Source organism: Nomascus leucogenys, chromosome 13 (assembly GCF_006542625.1).
Source record: "Nomascus leucogenys isolate Asia chromosome 13, Asia_NLE_v1, whole genome shotgun sequence".
Lineage (NCBI taxonomy): Eukaryota > Metazoa > Chordata > Mammalia > Primates > Hylobatidae > Nomascus > Nomascus leucogenys.
This window is the reverse complement of record NC_044393.1, coordinates 35,364,207-35,381,594: the sequence shown is the minus strand read 5'-3', so window position 1 is coordinate 35,381,594 and position 17,388 is coordinate 35,364,207. Positions and strand designations below refer to the sequence as shown.

At 57.1% G+C, this 17,388-nt stretch overlaps 1 protein-coding gene across 5 annotated transcripts in view; it reads right to left on the bottom strand.

The window, feature by feature from the left end:
• Positions 1-16,968, bottom strand: part of EBF4 (EBF family member 4) — a 68,846-nt gene extending 51,878 nt beyond the window's left edge. The window contains exons 1-7 of one of the 5 annotated variants that reach the window (XM_030826590.1): positions 16,621-16,968; positions 15,994-16,115; positions 4,087-4,243; positions 3,798-3,861; positions 3,571-3,626; positions 1,792-1,865; positions 177-245 (exon numbers count right to left, since the gene is read on the bottom strand). In XM_030826590.1, the coding sequence (XP_030682450.1) occupies positions 177-245; positions 1,792-1,865; positions 3,571-3,626; positions 3,798-3,861; positions 4,087-4,243; positions 15,994-16,115; positions 16,621-16,929 (851 nt within the window). In that variant the 5' untranslated portion in view covers positions 16,930-16,968. Of the gene's footprint in view, positions 1-176; positions 246-1,791; positions 1,889-3,570; positions 3,627-3,797; positions 3,862-4,086; positions 4,244-15,993; positions 16,131-16,620 lie in introns of those variants that run through there. The other 4 variants (XM_030826592.1, XM_030826593.1, XM_012511812.2 and 1 more) reach the window with 4 other exon arrangements.
• Positions 16,969-17,388: the final 420 nt, after the last annotated feature.

Below are 17,388 nucleotides of genomic sequence, written 5' to 3'. Positions count from 1 at the left end.
ACACGGCTGGAGGCTCCCTGGTGCCTGGCAGTTTCTCTCTCTGCTCAGAGCCACCCAACCTGGTGCCCTGGGCGGCTGCTCCACTCCTCCCTTGAGCCTTCGTGCTCTGCGGTTGAAAACAGCCGCCCCTCCCCAACTCCCCTCTGAGCTTCCAGGCCCCCTCCCTGAGCCTGTACCTGTCAATGATGACGGGGTCTGAGGGCGTCTCATTCCGGTTGCCACAGCTCTTCCGGTCACAGCACCGGCTGAAGGAAAGATGAGGAAGGAGGGAAGGTGGAAGCCAAGGAAGGAGGGGGCCATGACAGTGCGTGAGTTGTGGGGGGCTCCCTGAGCTGAGGGTGCTGATGTCCTGTCTCTGGGTGTGGAATCCTTGGGCTGGAGGGGCTCACTCCCAGGGCCTTGGGGGAGAAAGGCTGTGGGCTCCTCCGCAGGGACCCCGAGAGCCTAGCCTGGGGATGAGGCTGGCCAGAGACCCCTGCCCCAAAGGCACCTCGTTCCTGGAGGACCCAGGAAAGGGCAGGCTGCAGGTCACCCACAGGGTCTCTATGGAAGCACAGTCTACGCAGAGACAGGAGCTCAAACGGTGAGCTCATGAATGACCACAAAGTGAATCTTTTTTTCTTTTTTTGAAACAGAGTCTGATTCTGTCGCTCAGGCTGGAGTTCAGTGACATGATCTTGGCTCACTGCAACTTCTGCCTCCTGAGTTCAGGCAATTCTTGTGCCTCAGTCTCCTAACATAGCTGGGATCACGGGTGTGCACCACCACGCCTGGCTAATTTTTGTAATTTTGGTAGAGATGGGGTTTCACCATGTTGGCCAGGCTGGTTTTGAACTCCTGGCCTCAAGTGATCTGCCTGCCTCGGCTTCCCAAAGTGCTGGGATTACAGGCGTGAGCCACTGTGCCTGGCCAACGGATGGCCACAAAGTGAATCTGCCCGTGAAAGCAGCATCCACACCAAGAAGTGCTGTGTGGCCAGCAGCCCAGATGCCGGTCATGCCTCTTCCTTGTCACTCCCCTTTCCAAGGGTAGCCACAGTTCCAACCACAGATTTATTTATTTTAAATTTATTTTACTTTATTTATTTTTTTAGAGACAGGGTCTGGATCTGTCACCCAGGCTAGAATGCAGTGGTGCAATCATAGCTCACTGCAGCCTTGAACTCCTGGGCTCATGCGATCCTCCTGCCTCAGCCTTCCAAGTAGCTGGGATCACAGGCGCCTAGCTACCAACCACAGATTTCAGAACGCTGTTCTCTTTTCCATGCATCAGGAACTGCCTCCGAGGACCCTGTATGACTGGCATCTCCTGGGGAGACCTTACTAGAAATGCCAAGCTCTGGGATAACAGGGAAAAGGGAGCCAAGAGCTGTGCACCCCCTCACTCCTGCCCTGCCCCACCAGAGAGCTGCCCTAGGATTCAAAATTTCCTCAAAGATTAGCTTCTGAGCTAATCCCAGAGGCCTTCCCAGGCCCTGTTCCCGCAACCCCAGCAGCCCTCCCCTGAGCTTTATTAGCTAAGCTTCCCAGCGGCGGCAGGAGGCCTCTCTTATAAAAACACTCAGAGAAGCCACATAAACAGGCCAGGCTAATGGGGCCTCAAGGACCCTCTCCTCAGCCAGTGCTGTGCCCAGGGGCCTCACCCCTCCCTTCATCACCTGCCACCAGGCTTCTCCAGGGAGCAGCAGCAGAGAGCAGCCAAGGGCAAGGGCGGCAAGGGGGCAGGGCCTGGGTGGAGTCCTCGGAAACGCCTTGGCAGAGGGGCGAGGTGTGAGTGACATGGCCATCTCACCTGCACATGATCTCATGGGTGAGCAGCACTCGGCACATTTCGGGGTTCTTGTCCTGCCCCTCATAGATGATGGCCTGGGGAGAGGGAGGTGCACAGGCTGGAGGGGAAGGAGGCTCCTCTGAGGTGCAGGTGGCAGCACAGACGGACCTGGCATCTCCCAAGCCTAGGCCCAGGGAGACCCTGCCCCAGGGAAGAGCATGCCCTCTGCCTTGCTCTGGGCTGCCCTGGCCGGGGATAACCCCTCCTCCCAAACCAGACCACCATCGGCTGGCAAGAATGGTATGAAGTCTGCAGATTCTGTCTGTCTGTAGGTGGCTCTTTCCAGAGCTGGCTCTGCTTGGGACAGGGGGTTCCTCATGGTGCCAGGACAAAGGTCAGGTGGCTGGTGGGGTAGACATACTCCTGTGCCCACCCAGCACCAGGCCCCTCCCCTCCCCCAGCATCCTCCTGTATGCATCCTCCATGTCCTGGCGGACCTCTGCTTCTGTTGATGAGTGTTGTCCTTCTCAGCTATCCCTGCCAGCCCAGTCAGCTCCGAGGGCTGCACGGCTGCCTCTTCCCCCTAGATACCTATTGCCTCTTCCCCCATACAATCCCCAGCCCAGCTTGGTCTTCCCCTGGGACTGCTGCATCACCTCCTCACCAGTCTTCCAGCCTCCCTCTGCCCAGAAGCAAGAAGTGAGCTTCCTAACTGCAAATCTGCCTTCCCAGTTTATAACCCTCTGTGCCTTCCCCCATTTGTGGGATCCCTCTCCCTGTGGACTTCCTCGAACCCCTTCCACACCCATCCCCTTGACAGTTCCACTCGGCACTGCCTGGCCTGCCACCCCCAGCCCAGTGGCCGTGGGTATTCTAGAAATAAACCATTCTTCCCTCTGCCCTGGGATTGGGTGGGGGCTGCCAAAAGACCCTGCCTGTGTAGGAAGCCCAGATCTCCACCTTGCATTCCTAGCCCGCTAATCTGGCCCATTTGAGACTCAGCCCCCTCCTTGCCAGCATGCACAGCTTCTCTGAAAAGCCCTGAGATTTGGGGCCCTGTGTTGGCAGAATCCATCAGGGCCTATTCAGGTTTCAGTTTCCTCTAGCTCCTTATGCTGGCCTCTGAGCCTCCTTCCCGTAACCATCACATCAGCAAGGTGCTGAGGGTCTGCAGTGGAAATTCCCAGGGCTGCACCCACATCCCCTTTACTGGACACGTGTACCTTCCCATGGCTGTGGCTGATGTTGGCTGCAGAGGGCTTCCTCCTGAGAACTGCTCTCAGTGGATAGGAACTGCCTGGTCTGAAAATGTCTGGGAGGTTACATGCTACCCTTAGGAGTGGTTCCCAGCCAATGACTAGGATATGGGGATATCCAATGACTGGTGATACGGGGTACAAAATCCTGGTACTTGCTTTGAGGGGGGACACGTCTGGTGCCATTCCTTCTCCAGAGCTCCCCGTGCAGTTTTCTGTCCAGCTTGCCTCCCTCCCCTGCTCCTAGGAGCCCCTCCCATTTCCCCAAATAAACTACCTGCACCTGAGTTCCCATCTAAAGCTGGGCTGCTAGGAAACATGACCCAAGCCAGGGTTTTTGTACAAATATTGTCTTTTCTAGAACAGAGGGCAAGAACCACACACCCTCCGGCATAGGCTGGGGTGAGAACTGGGGGAGCTAGGCTGATGGGGACGAACAGCATAGGGAGATGAGGGCAGGAACAAGGAGGCTCACTCAGACCAGGAGGAGGCAGGGTCCAGGAAGAGAGTGAGATGGGCCTCGGCACCCCCTGCGCTGACTCACCTGCTTGGACATGGAGTCGATGAGACGCACATAGAGGTCTTGCTCTGTCCGCAGTCCTAGGATGGGAAGATGGAGAGGGCTTGCTGCCGGGGGAGCATGTGCAGCCTCAATGACCAGACCACATCACACCCTCCCCAGCCCTAGCATGTGGGGCATTAGGTGTCACATGATGCTGCAGTGCCCAGACTTCAGGGGCAGGGCTGGGTAGGGCAGGGGCCTGCACTCACCATTGTTATACACCAGCCGGAGGCGGTAATGGATCCCATTGTTAGTCTTTTCTGCCCCGGGCTCCTGCAGGGACAAGATAGGAGGATGCTCGGGTGCTCAGGGATCCTCCAGCCTCCCTCGCCCACCCCTTCTCCTAACCCCAACTTCTTTCCCACCCCTTCCAGCCACTCAGCCAGCATCCATCCATTCATCTGCCCTAGTGTGTGTGTGTTTGTGTGTGTGTGTGTGTGTGTGTGGTTGGGGGTTCCCTCCCGGGGCCAGTCCCAGCCAAGCCCACGAGCCTCTCACTCGGTCCTTTTCCACGAAGTCGATGAAGGCTGTGCGCTCCACCTCCACGGGCTGCCCTTGCCGGTCGTACATGGCCAGCACGAAGTGGAAGAAGTTGGATTTCCTGAGGTTGGAGGGAGGCTGCTTCTCAAAATGTGCTCGTGCCAGACCCACGCCACTGTGGGAGGAAAAGAGCTGGAAAACCACTGGAAGGCCCCCCAGTGAGAAAGACTCCAGCGCCTCGGGCCAGGCAGGCACGCTGGCCAGGACATGGCTCCAAGATGCCAAGAGTTTGGGCAAAAAATCCAACTAGACAGGCCCTTTCCAGCCTGACCAGGGCCATCTTGCTTCCAGATAGAGGTCTCTCAGCACTGAGGGCACCCCAGCCTGCCCCCTGGAAAACAAGAGGCACAGTGGTGACTGCAAAGGAGGAGGCCCTGTCAGTCTCCCTCCCAGGCTTTTCCCTGGGCAGCACATTTTGCAAGGCCAGTCTCAAAAATCAAAAGTACGAACCAATCCGTCTTTCTGACCAGAGGCTCTTGTGACTGTCCTTTAGGACTTCAAGGAGACCCGGGGGGCCCTAGAACAAATATCCCACTAAACCCCAGCCCAGGCTGAGGCTGTCATGAGCCTGTGGTGTTGCCTGGGGAATGACGATGTCCATCAGACCCTTGGAGGCATCAAACTGGCTCAGGACCACTAGTCTGCCTGGCCTGGGCCCTGGCTGAAGGTGGGGAGCACCCCCAAAGTGTAGAGGAACCTGCCTCCAGGCTTTGGGAGAGACAACCACAGGCTCCCTTGGGCAGGAGGAACTTCTCTTCTGCCCTTGCTAAGGGATCTCTCCTGGCTCATCAGAAACCATGCCCAGAAGCAAGGCCAGAGTGAGAGCAGGAGGAAGGCATTCCCTCTTCCCCAAATATCCCCTACATCCCACTGATACACCAAGCACTGGACGCATGGCAACAACTGGGGCTGGGAGCAAATGCCTGGAAGAGGGGAGAGAGAGAGAGAGGTACAACATCAGAAAAAGGGGCAGGTGCCCCCCGAAAGATGTCACCATGCAAAAAAACTCGAGAAGTAAAGGAAGAAAACATTAATTCTTTTTATGGGAGATGAAGGGAAGGCTTCATGGAATGGTGGCTTTTCCCTAAGTCCTTGAGGAATAAACAGAAGCTCAACAGATGAACAAGGAAAAGGGCAGAATAAACAGCATAAGGAATGGCTGGATGTGTAGAGGCTGCTGCTGTACCGCAGGTGTCAAAAAGTGAAGTGAAAGGAGGAAAGTTTGTACTGGAAGTTCGTGTCAGATCATGGAAGGACACAGACACCAGGGGAAGGGGTTAGATTCTCTTCTCTGAGCCACGGCCTTCCAAAGTGTGTTCCTTAGATCTCTCATGGCTCCAGAGCCTCCCTTGAGAAAAGGATGCTGTGGCCGCATACATGGGTGTATTTGGGGGGCCCTAGGACACCCTCCAGGAATGTACCCTGCTTGAGTTGGCTAGGGCTGGTGCCCTGCATATGTGGGAGCCAGCCTACAAGATGGTTCCCAGTGAGCCCCACCGCCTGGGATTCGTGCCCTTAGCCCTCTCTTGTATTGTGTTGGGATTGGCCTGTGAGGTCAATAGACTATGGCAGGAGTAATAGCATATAACTTCCAAGGTTAGATCATAAAAGCACTGTCGCTTCTGACTTCTTCCCTCTTTTGGATTAGTGATTCAGGGGGAAGCCAGCTGCCATGTCTTGATGACACTCAAGTAGCCCAATGGAGAGGTCCACAGGGAGAATAACTGAGACCTCCTGCCGACAGCCAGCCCTGACTTGCCAGCATGAGTGACCTTGGAAGCAGATCCACCCGCCTCAGTCAATCCTTCAGACGACTGCAGCCCCAGCTCTCATCTTGCTGCAGCCTCATGAGAGGCCCTGATCCAGAACCACCAGGTTAGTCTGCTCCCTTATTTCTGACCTCAGAAATTGTGTGAGATAATAAATGTTTGTTGTTTTAAGTTGCTAAGTTTTGGAGTCAGTTTTTTTTTTTTTTTTTTTTTTTTTTTAAGATACAAATTTGAAGACTTGGGCTCAAGACCTGCCCCGCCTTTTTTTCTTCAAGGCAGGATCTCACTCTGTCACGCAGGCTGGAGTGCAGGCTGCAATCACAGCTCACTGCGGCTTCGACCTACTGGCTCAAATGATCCCGCTGCCTCAGTCCTCCAAGCAGGTGTGACTACAGGTGCATGCCTCCACACCCGGCTAAATGATCCTTCTGCCTTGGCTTCCCAAAGTGCTGTGATTACAGGCATGGGCCACCATGCCCAACCTGGAATAATTTTTTTTGAGACAGGGTTTTGCTCTCTCATCTGGGCTGGAGTGATCATAGCTCATAGCAACCTTGAACTCCTAGACTTAAGCGATCCTCCTGCCTCAGCCTCCCAAAGAGCTGGGATTACAGATGTGAGCCATCATACTCAGCTTGGAGTAACTTTTTTTTTTAAAGACAGGGTCTTGCTCTGTTGTCCAGGCTGGAGTGCAGTGGTGTGATCTCAGCTCACTGTAGCCTCAACCTCTGGGACTCAGGCAATCCTCCCACCTCAGCCTCCTGACTAGCTGGGACTACAGGCATGCACCACCATGCCTGGACAATTTTGTTTACTTTTTGTAGAGATGAGGCTGGACTTGAACTTCTGGGCTCCAGCTTTCTCCCATCTTGGCCTCCCAAAGTGCTGGGATTACAGGTGCCAACCACTACACCCGGCCAACTAGCACACCCTGCTTGCCTGACTACGGAGCACTTTTGTTGAGGGTCATGGTTTGGGAAACATGACTAAAGGCCACTAGAAAGTTCTGAAGCCAGGCAGGGCTTAAAGATGCTATGGGGGAAAGGAGGGTGCAGTGTGGAGGACAAGAGAGAGGCTGCTGCAGGGATGCAGGGGAGCGCCGAGGATGGGGAACTGCCTTGAGGACCACTTAGGTCAGCTTGTCCAGGTGCCCATCATGAGCATGCTCCTGTGACAATGGCTGCCACAGTCACCACTAATTACTGTTTTTCTTCATATAACTTTAAATCAGTTTATTCTTTTACTTGGCTTCAGGCTAAGCCATAACACCTAGGATGTCATGGGCATGAGGGACTTGCTATTGTTTTACACATACAAATTATAATAAATAGTAAAATGGAAAATATTTCCTCCTCTTGAAAGCTTGCCCCGGAGCCTCCCTCAGTGGTCCACATGAAATGCTGACTTAGGAGGCAGAAGCCATAAGTCTTCTTGTCCCTGATCAAGATGAGGGGAGGGGACCTCCAATATCTTTTTTTTTTTGCTCTGTCACCCAGGCTGGAGTGCGATGGCACAATTATAGCTCACTGCAGCCTCAACCTCCTAGGCTCACGTGATCCTCCCACCTCAGCCTTCTGAGTAGCTGGGACTACAGGCATGAGCCACCATGCCCAGCTAATTAATTTTGGAGAGATGGGGTCTCACTATGTTATCCAGGCTGATCTTGAACTCCTGGGCTCAAGTGATCCTCCTGCCTTGGCCTCCCAAAGTGCTGGGATTATAGTCTTGAGCCACTGCGCCCGGCCTCAACACCTTTCTTTCTGACCAGATTCTTTTTACAGATGCTCCTTTCCCTAGGGAATTCACTGTCCCTCCATCCTTCCCCGCTTCACCCCCTCGCCCTCAGGCTGCAGTCCTTTCAAGTTGAGGCCTTGATGGCTCCTCACCCGCTCCCCAGCCAGCAAGAGGCAGGGAAGCCCTAAGAGGGCTTTCGATCACAGCGGGGCCCTGATTACTGTTGATGAATATGCTAATGAGGCCTCAACCCTGAGCTCCTCCCTCCTGCTCCCAGGACCAGCTTAACTTGAACTCCACCGGGGATGGGTTCCAGGACCACCTAGTGGGAGAGAAGGCCAGAGGAGATGGGTTTGTGAAGCACTCCCAGGTCCCTGTGGCTTTTATCCTGTCATCTAGCCCAGCGAAGACCCTGGAAGGCTCTCAGGCAGCGGGGAGGGAGGCTGTAGAGGGAAAAGGAAGCCTTGTCAGAGGAGTGGTGGGTGCTGAGAAATAATGGAATCTCCCAGACCACTGGACATGCCCTTTCTACACAGACACCCTGCAAGTGCTCAGGCCAAATTCCAGACTGGTGCAGCATAAATCAAAGATGCTGGCCTGAGCTTCCTGTCCCACCCAAATATCAGCCATTCCTGGGTCCTGGCTGCCCCCCAGCTCCTGCCAGGCTGCTGAGGACCAGACCTGGGAAGTCTGGCATAAGCCCCAAGCCAAGCTTCCTTCCCAGGGCTCAGCATCCCTGCAGGAGGGGATTACACAGGAGCGAGGGCACAGGGACCTAGGGAGGGGGAAGACAGCAGGTTCCCCTAGGGTCTCTGGGCCAGTGTCTTCTGCCAGCTGGGGCAAGGAGGGGCTGCCCTGCTTTGCGCGCCTGTGCCCTGCCCCATAGTAGGTTTAGGCTCAGTCCATTGCCCCGAGGCAGCCCAGAGCGGCATCCTGCCCTTCCCCAGCACGGCTCAGTGGGTCTGAGGCACACTCACCCTCCCAGGCTCACACCCACCCGTGGAGCAGCACTGGTTAGTTTACAGCTGCAGGACAAGATCCGTGCCATGGACAACAACAGGGCAGCCCCAGCCCCTTCCAACCAGAGCAGGACTGCAGAGTGGGCAGGAGCCCTGCAGCACACATGGGGTTGCCCCTTGCCTGGGAATGTCTCCAGCTCACCCTGTTGGTAGCCCTGTCAGGCCTGGAGAAGCTCAAGGCAAGACGAGCAAAGGATACTTCCTATGAACAAGAGACGGAGAAGGACACGAGGAACAGCATGTTGCAGGGAATAGGACTTGAGGCAGGTGTCGACGGTGCCTCCTCCTTATTGACCCCAATGTGCAGGAGGTGACCAATCAACACTCGTAGAATGGAAATGCAAGTTCCAAAGAGACAGGGCTGGGGAAGGGGAAGGGGAGATTTCTTACTCCTTGGGGGTAGCTGATGCTCTTGTAATGAGAAAACAAACCCAGACTAAAGAACAGAAAGAAAGAAACATAGAGATAGAGACTCAAACAGCTCAGGAGGTGCTGAGTGGTCTGAGGGCCCCTGATGGGCACATCCTGGGTGCAGATGTGTGGGGACACAGGTGGGAGGTGGGGGCCACTGTCTGCTCTCAGACTGGCTTAGAGACAGAGAGATGTGGACCAAGGCCAATGTCTTTGATCCCATGGTGCTGCTCCAAAGGGACGCCGCCTAAGACAAACATTGGGGGGTGGAGAGAAACTGCAAGTATGTCTTTTGATATGTATCCTTAATCTAAAAGAAAGAAAGTGGGAGAGGGGGAATAGAGCTTCTGAAGCCTGGAGAGGCAAGTACTTTATTTGGGTTCCCCTAGAAGCAGACCTGGGGACAAGGATTCAAATACCAACAGTGTATCTGGGCAGTGATTCAGAAACACTGGGGGTTGGGGGTGAGACAAAGATGAGAAAGCAGCCTATAGAGGGTGCATTTTCAAGTCCCCACTGTGGGCACCCTGGAGCTCCATTCCATGGGGAACTCTGGAAACAGCATGGAATGTGTGCCTCAGCATTACCCCACCAGAGGGATGGGTGAGGGAGCTGGGGTATTTATCCACCAACTCCAGTCAGTCACTGATGGAAGGCTTCTAGGGCTGTTACTTCTCAGGTACTTCTGGGCTGAGCAGAGCAGGCCCTGGCAGCCTGAGCAAGTCCTCAAGCAAAGGGAAGCAGATAATAGCAGGGGAGGCAGACCCTTGACCAAGGGTCCTGAGGGGATGTGGGTGGGTACCAACTGCCAGTCATTCAGAGGTCTGGGGTACGATGGATGCCAGCAAAGCTACAGCCCCAAGGCCCTGAGTGCAGCTTGGCAGGTATCAGTTTATGACAAATACAAGTAAGAACTGCCTCACCTGGCACATGTACTGCTGGCACCCATAATTCAGAAACAGCTTATTCACTTAGCATCATTAGTGAACAAACCATGCCACATAAGCGCCTTTTCCAGAGAAATGCAGCTGAGTGACAAAATCAGCCACATTAACCACTTTTGCAAGACTGCAAAATGAATTATACATTTCCTCGCTTTCTTAAGAAGATTGTTTCAAGCACAATGTTCAAAACACTTTCTTCTCAACTCCAGTGTCCTGAGGCAGTGGGACATTTGCCCCTGTACTAAAGAACCCAGATTTGGGAAGAGAATATGCTCGCTTTTGTATTTCCACTGTGCCCCACTCACCTCCTTCCCATCTTTCGTTCTTAAATAGACTGAAAATTAAAGGAGACTCTTTGAGACACCTAAAAAGATTTATGTTGCACAGATGCATTTTGGTCAGAGTCAACATGCTTTGTAGTGAGCATGGGTGTGCACGGACATCCTGAGCACTGTTAAGAATCCAGGTTCAAGCCAACACCAAGGGCAACCTGACCTTCACAGCCTAGGCCATTCAGGTGGACTGTGCTCCAGAGTGTATGCGGATGCCCGTGGGGAGATGCTGGAAGCTGCAGACGTGTCTGACTGCTACTGCTGGGGCTGCCCAGCAGGTCCTGGGAGATGCTCCTTTGCAAGGCTGAGCAGGACACTCCAGGGCCCTTTTCGTGGCAGCTGCTCTCCCCTGCCACAGCATAACTGTCTGGTACAGACAAAGCCCCCCTCACAGTCTCTGTTCTCTCTTCCCAAGGCCACTCACGGCTCTTCACATCCTTGACTACATGCTTGTTATAAATGTGAGCAATTTAACCACAGCCAGCTCAAATCCCACAGAGGACAAGTGACCGAGGCTGGAGCCTTGGCCTCCTCTCAGAGGCACCCCCAGGCGTCTTGCCTTCCCTTCTCCCCACCAAATCCTAACTCTTGGCTGCCTTGATAACTCAAGGTTTTGAGCCGTGCCTTGCCCTGGCCCTAATTTGTCTTTGAGTCTGGGATGCTGGGGCTACAGGGGACAAGCCCTACTTTCATCAGTAATGTGGGGAGGCTCTTTGTTGACACCCCTCACCCCAGGAAGTGGAAGGAGCAAAAACTCCTGCATCTCATCCCTTTTCGCAGATTTCCCCAAAGTCTCTCTCTGCTAAGTCCAGCTCTTCTTAGCCCCATCCTGACAGGGCTCCATCAGTCCCTTTCCTCTACATCCCCCCCTTCCTCCAAGCATCCCGTTGGCCCCCGCTCTCCCCTGCAGGCATCCTCTGGACCCCGGGACTGCTGATGATGATCAAGCTGGGCCTGGCCTTCCTGCCCCAGACAAGATCTATTGGCCTGGCCCTGCCCAGCCCCTGACATGCCAACCCCTGACCATGGTGCAGACTGGGGAAGATAAAAGCAGCAGCCCAGTGGAAGATGAAAGCAGCAGCTCAGTGGGGCACACCCACCTCAACAATGCTTGCACAGGGAGGACCTGGTGGCTGCAGGCAGCTGCCCAGAGCCTGTGTCCAGATGGTCCTGATGGAGATGAGGTTTGGGTCTGGGGAGGGTCCCTATCCCCTCTTCCCACTGTCCCAGCAGCTGCCCTGCTCACCTGCCCCAGGAAATTGGCACAGTGACCAAAGTCCCTGAAGGCAGGGGAAAGGGAGGGGGAAGGATCTCACAGGCCTGCTCTCCCCCTCTTCTTTTGGCCTTCAATTCTACCTAAAGACTCCACACTCCACTGCTCTCTGCCCACCCTCTCGCCACCCACCCACAGGCCTGCCTGCCAGGTCCCAGGCTGAGAATCGGCTATGAATTATTAAAGCAAACAAAAGCATTTCCTAGCAGGGATGCTAGCCTGCAGCTGCTTACAGGAAAGGCAGCCCCAGCTGGCCTCCCTCTCCGGGGCCCTGTTAGTGTGCAGGGACCAGCTCCAGTGGGAGGTCTGGCCTGGGCCCTCCAGAGGTCTCCCCAGACTGGGAAGCACATCAGAAGGAGAAGAGAGCTACTTCTGTGTCGAGTGTGCCAGCAGGAGGACTTGGGTCTTCAGGGGAGTCAGGGGAAGATGGGCTGGGGCTGGGCAAATGGAGCTCAGAGATAAAGTCCTGTCGGCTCAGGGCAGGGGCAGGGGTCCTTGTGCAGACTTCCCTGGTAGGAAGACATTGGTAGGGAGAGGGCAACCCTCTCCACCAGCTTTCCCATCCCCATTGCCTCCAGTTTAAGGGGAGGCAGCCCCTCTGCTCTCCCTACCCCCCCCCCCTTTTTTTTTTGGAGACAGAGTCTTGCTCTGTCACCCAGGCTGGAGTGCAGTGGCACGATCTCGGCTCACTGCAAGCTCTGCCTCCCAGGTTCACGCCATTCTCCTGCCTCAGCCTCCTGAGTAGCTGGGACTACAGGTGCCGGCCACCATGCCCGGCTAATTTTCTTGTATTTTTAGTAGAGATGGGGTTTCACTGTGTCAGCCAGGATGGTCTCAATCTCCTGACCTCGTGATCTGCCCGCCTTGGCCTCCCAAAGTGCTGGCATTACAGGCATGAGCCATCGCACCCGGCCCTCCCTACCCCTCTTTTGCTCAGAACTTTCCTTCCTGTTGGCAGAGCCTCCCTCACTGATCTTAGCAGGCTTTCTGGGCCTTTTCCTCCCCACCCACCTTCTGTAAAATCTTAGCATTGTTGTAAAAGTCAAGCTGTACAACTGGACAGGAGAAGCTGCTCCAGTAGCTGATTCCTGGGTCAGGTAGAACCTGGAGTCTCCCAAAGTCAAGAGGGGAACCCAACATAAGGGGACTTGGGAGCCCTCTGAGAAACATTACTGCTTCCTCCGGCAGACGATCATCAGCCCCACCTCCCATGGACAGCTTGAGCCTGCCCTGGGTGCTGTGGACACAAGGATGAATGGACCGCTACCCTTGCCATAGGGGAAGGCCCCAGCTGGCAGGGCAAGGAGGACCGGGACAGGCAGAGGACAGCAGATGCTGGCCTATGGTAAGCATTCGTAGGCAGCACTAAAGCCACTCCCCTGGGCAGGGTGGGAGGGCACAGAAAGAGCAGGTGCTGGGGTCAGTGGGTGTGGGAGGGAGTCCTGAGGCTGGTGAGACTTAATCCAGGGGATGTGCGGGTGCTGAGGGCAGAGGGATTGTTTCAATAGACCATAGCACTTACTGGAGGCGCAGCTAATTCTCCAAGTATCCACTGCCTGCCAAGTATCATGCAGAGGAGGCTGGGGAGGAAGGCTGGAGTCAGACCATGATAGGCCTTGAATGTTGGAGATATCCATGAGGAAGCAGTGGGGCTTGGGGGTTGGTCGCTTTATTTTATTTTATTTTATTTATTTACTTATTTATTTTTGAGGCACAGTTTCACTCTGCCGCCCAGGCTGGAGTACGGTGGTGCGATCTCGGCTCACTGAAGCCTCTGCCTCCCGAGATCAAGCAATCCTCCCACCTCAGCCTCCCAAGTAGCTGGGACTACAGGCATGCTTCACCACGCCCGGCTAATTTTTGTATTATTAGTAGAGATAGGGTTTCACCATGTTGGCTAGACTGGTCTCGAACTCCTGGCCTCAAGTGAAACGCCCACCTGGGCCTCCCAAAGTGCTGGAATTACAGGCATGACCCACTGCGCCTAGTCTGGTCGCTTTATTTGTAATCGGAGAGAGACATGATCAGAAAAAAGTACTTTGGAAATACTGCTTTGGTCCCCAATGCAGGGAAGATGGTTTTAGGGGTGTGGTGAATGGCTGGGGCTAGGCGCTGGGCCAGGAGGCTGAGGTGGTAACCAGGGTGCAGTTAACCTTCAAGCCAGGGAGGAAGCGGGTGGAGGGCCAGGGGGTTTCATTGCTAAAAGTGGTGGCTCAGGGCACTGAGATTGGGACTAGGACACAGAAAAGAACATTCCTAAGCCTTGACAATCAGGCAACTGTGGGGTGAGGCTGAGGAAGGTGTCAAAGCCAACTCTCGGATCCCGGGGAGTCTTTTGGGACAGCACTTCCGTGAAAGTTTCTCAGAGATGAGAGGGAGAGAAACCAGGCAGCGATGAAGGCGGCGGCAGGGCCAGGGGGAGGAATTTTCATTGTTGCTGTTTTGGGATGAGAAGACCTGCGCAGAGGACTGACTGAGGAACAAGATACAACTGTAGTGATGACAGACAACACAGGGAAGAGTGGGGAGGAAGGATGAAGCAGCTCCCTCTGGGACAGGGAGGAAAGTCAGCTGAACAACAAAGCGAGTGGGGGCTCCTTGTCTATGTCCTGAGACAGAGAAGTCTCCAAACCTGGGGATTAGCAGACCGAGCCTGAAAGAAAGCCCGTTCACATTGCGGAAGCCCTCTGCATCCCAGCATGTGGCCCTCACAATGTGGGGACTCAGACTGGACACCCCAAGCCCACTCAACCCCACTATGCGCAGACACCACTGCTGTGGCCCATGCTCTGGGGGAAGCCTTATCCCCACACTTCTTGAACCCCACGCAGTCTCCAAGGGCACTGCCTCCTTCACGTCTGCTTCCCCTTCATCAGACCTGCCTCTGGGTAGGCAGAGGGAAAGGTTGCAGAGAAATGGAACCTTAACTCCCAGAGGCCCCCGTCAGCACTCCTCACCCACTCTTACTAAGAGCTCTCGCCACACAGCAGGTGGTGGGGACAATGAGGGGGCCATGTTAAGAAACTGACCTTCTCAAGTTGAAAAAAAAAACCAGAACCAACAGAAGAATAGGCAGGAGGTGGAATTGTAAGCATAGCACAGGAAAACACAAGTTAATGGGAAGAAAAATAGGAAGGAAATACAATAAAATGTTGACAGTAGTTGTATTAGAGAGGAGGGACTAAATTTTTTATTTTCCAGTTTTTCTGGAATATAGCTATATCCCTTGTAAAAGTTTTGGAAATTAATTCATCCACAAGACCCTTTCTCTTCCGGAAGAGATCAGCTCTAGAGCCCCCCAGCGTTCCCTGACAGCCAGGAAAGGACCGGCGTGCAGAAACGGCTTCAGTTTGCGCATGAAGCGCGGTGTCTGTTACACGGTGAGGTTGAGGCGTCCTCCGGGGTGTGAATGTGGGCTCCTGTGTCAGGCCCGGTCTGCCCTAAGCCCCCCATTCAGAATCCCTTTGGGCTGCTGGAACAGCTCAGACTTCTGGGAAGCCCAGTGCCCACCCTGTCCCAGCTGTCAGCAGAGCTGGCACCTCCCTAATCCTAACCACAGTGACTCCCCATAGGATACCTAAATGCCTCCCTCCATGGTCACAGCTGAAGGTGCAAAAAGCCAGGGGGTGCAGGTGCTTTGGGGGCAGGTCAATAAACTTTTAAAGTTCGCCTTCAAATCCTGGAGTCAATCCCCTGCTGAGGTTCCCAGACCCCTGCAAAGAAGTCAGAGGAGACCGGCGCGGGTGCTAGGTTCCCAGGGACTCTCTGCCTTCCAAAGGACCTACCAGAAAAATACCTGAGGGAAAGGCAGGGGCCCTGCCCAGTTCCCAGGCCAATCAGTCCAGCCAGGCCGACTGCCCACCTCATCTCTTCGCCACTGTCCAGCCCCCAGCCGCTTCTCTGGCTCTGCACACCCCCATCCTCCAACTCTGAGGGGCGTGGGAAAGGAAAAAGGGGGCTGGGTTTCGTGCCTTTCCTGACAGAGAGCTGCGGAATTGGACAAGGAGAGTCACTGGGACTGCCCAGGAAGGAGGGGCTGGACGTTCCTAGACGGCCGGTGGCTGTGGGTCATGGCTCGGAGCTCTGCCTCTTCTCTCAGAGCCATAGACAGCCCGGCTGGGGTGGCATTCACCGCCGAACCCGCAAGCGGCCGTCAGAAATCTACCCGGGCAGCCCGGAGTGGAGGCAGAAGCCCCGCCCCGGCCCGCCCCATATCCTCAGGAGGCAGCACCGGCACTCCGGACGGGGTGGGCGGGGGAGCTTGCCGGGACCGTCCAGAGTTAGGGCTCCTTCCGCCCCTGGCTCCAGCAGCTCCAGCAAGCTGAGCTGAGGCGGCGCGGAGCCGTCCAACCCGAGCGCACCGGGTCCGGTCCGAGCGCTTACCTCTGCGCCGCGGTGCTGGCGTCCAGGATGCCCGCGCCCTGCATCCAGGAGCGCACTGAGCCCAGGCCGGCGGGCAGCAGCGGCTCCTCCTTCAGGTTCAGCCCGCTGCGGGGCAGAGCGTCCTGCGCAGGGAACATGAGGGCGCGCGGTGAGTGAGCGCCCCCGCCGCCCCGGATCCGGTCTCGCTGAGGCTGCGGGCGTCTAGCTCAGCCCGACTCGACGGCACCAGGCGCCTCCAGCAGCGCAGCGCCGAGTCCGGGCGGCTCAGTGCGCGCTCGCCTCTTGGGCGCTCCCTCGGAGAAAGCGGGTCCGCGGGCGCCGGCGCTGTCCCCTCCCCTCCTGGGGCGCGGGGCGGAGAGATGGAGGGATTCCCCCGCGGCCTGAGCGCTGGCGGGCGGACTGCGAGCGGGGCGGGGAGGGCGGGGAGCGGAGCCCGCACCCGATCCGCGCGGAGGCGCCCCAGAGGCGCGCTCTGGCGGCTGCCCGGGGCCGCGGTCGTCGGAGGGGGGGGCCCGAGCGCCCCGGGAGCTGCCTCGGGCAAGGCGGGGGCGCGGGGCTGCCCGCCCTTTCCCCCTCGCCGCCCCCACCTCCCGCCCGCCCGCGGCGCCAGCGCGGGGCGCTGATTACCATCCGGGAGGCGGAGGCTGCGGGCGCGGAGCTCGGCGGCGGCGGCGACAGTGGCGGCAGCGGCGGCAGGAGCAGCAGCAGCCGCGCGTCCCGGGGAAAGGCTGGGGCCGCGCCGGGCCAGCAGACGCCGCCGCCGCCGGCGCCCCGCGTGCCCCGGCGTCCCGGCCCTGCCGTAGCCCCGGGCGGCAGCACCTGGAGCAGCAGCAGCAACAGCCCGGCCGACTCCCCCCGGGGCCCGGTTCCCGCGCCGCCCCGCCGCGGCCGCCGCCGCCCGCCGCTCCCCGGGGCCTGGCCTCGGGCCCGGGCCATCCCGCCGCCGCCGCCGCCGCTCCCGGGGGAGCGGTAGCCGAAGGGAGGGAGCGCAGGCGGGAGGAGGGATGTCGGGAGCGGGCGGGCCCAGGGGACGGGGGCCCGGGGGAGGCGGGGGCGGGGCGGCGCGGCCGGCCGAGGGGCGGCCGGGGACGTGACATCATCGGGGGAGGAGCGGCCGGGCCCGGGCCGCTGCGGCGGGGCGGACCCTGGCGAGTCTGTCGCCCGGGCTGGGGGCTGCGGCCTGCTCGAGGCCGCGGGAGGGAACGGAAGAGCCCGGCGGGGGCCACGGAAACCCGCGCAGGGAGGATCTGGGGCCGCGCGGCGAGGGAGCCCGGCCCGAGCGGGAGGTGCGCGCCCCGCTGCGCTCTGGAACCTCCGCGGCCTCCCCGTCGCCGCCGGACGAAGCCCCGGCGTCTTCGCGGCCTCATCTCCCTCCCCCGGCACCCGCTGTACTCT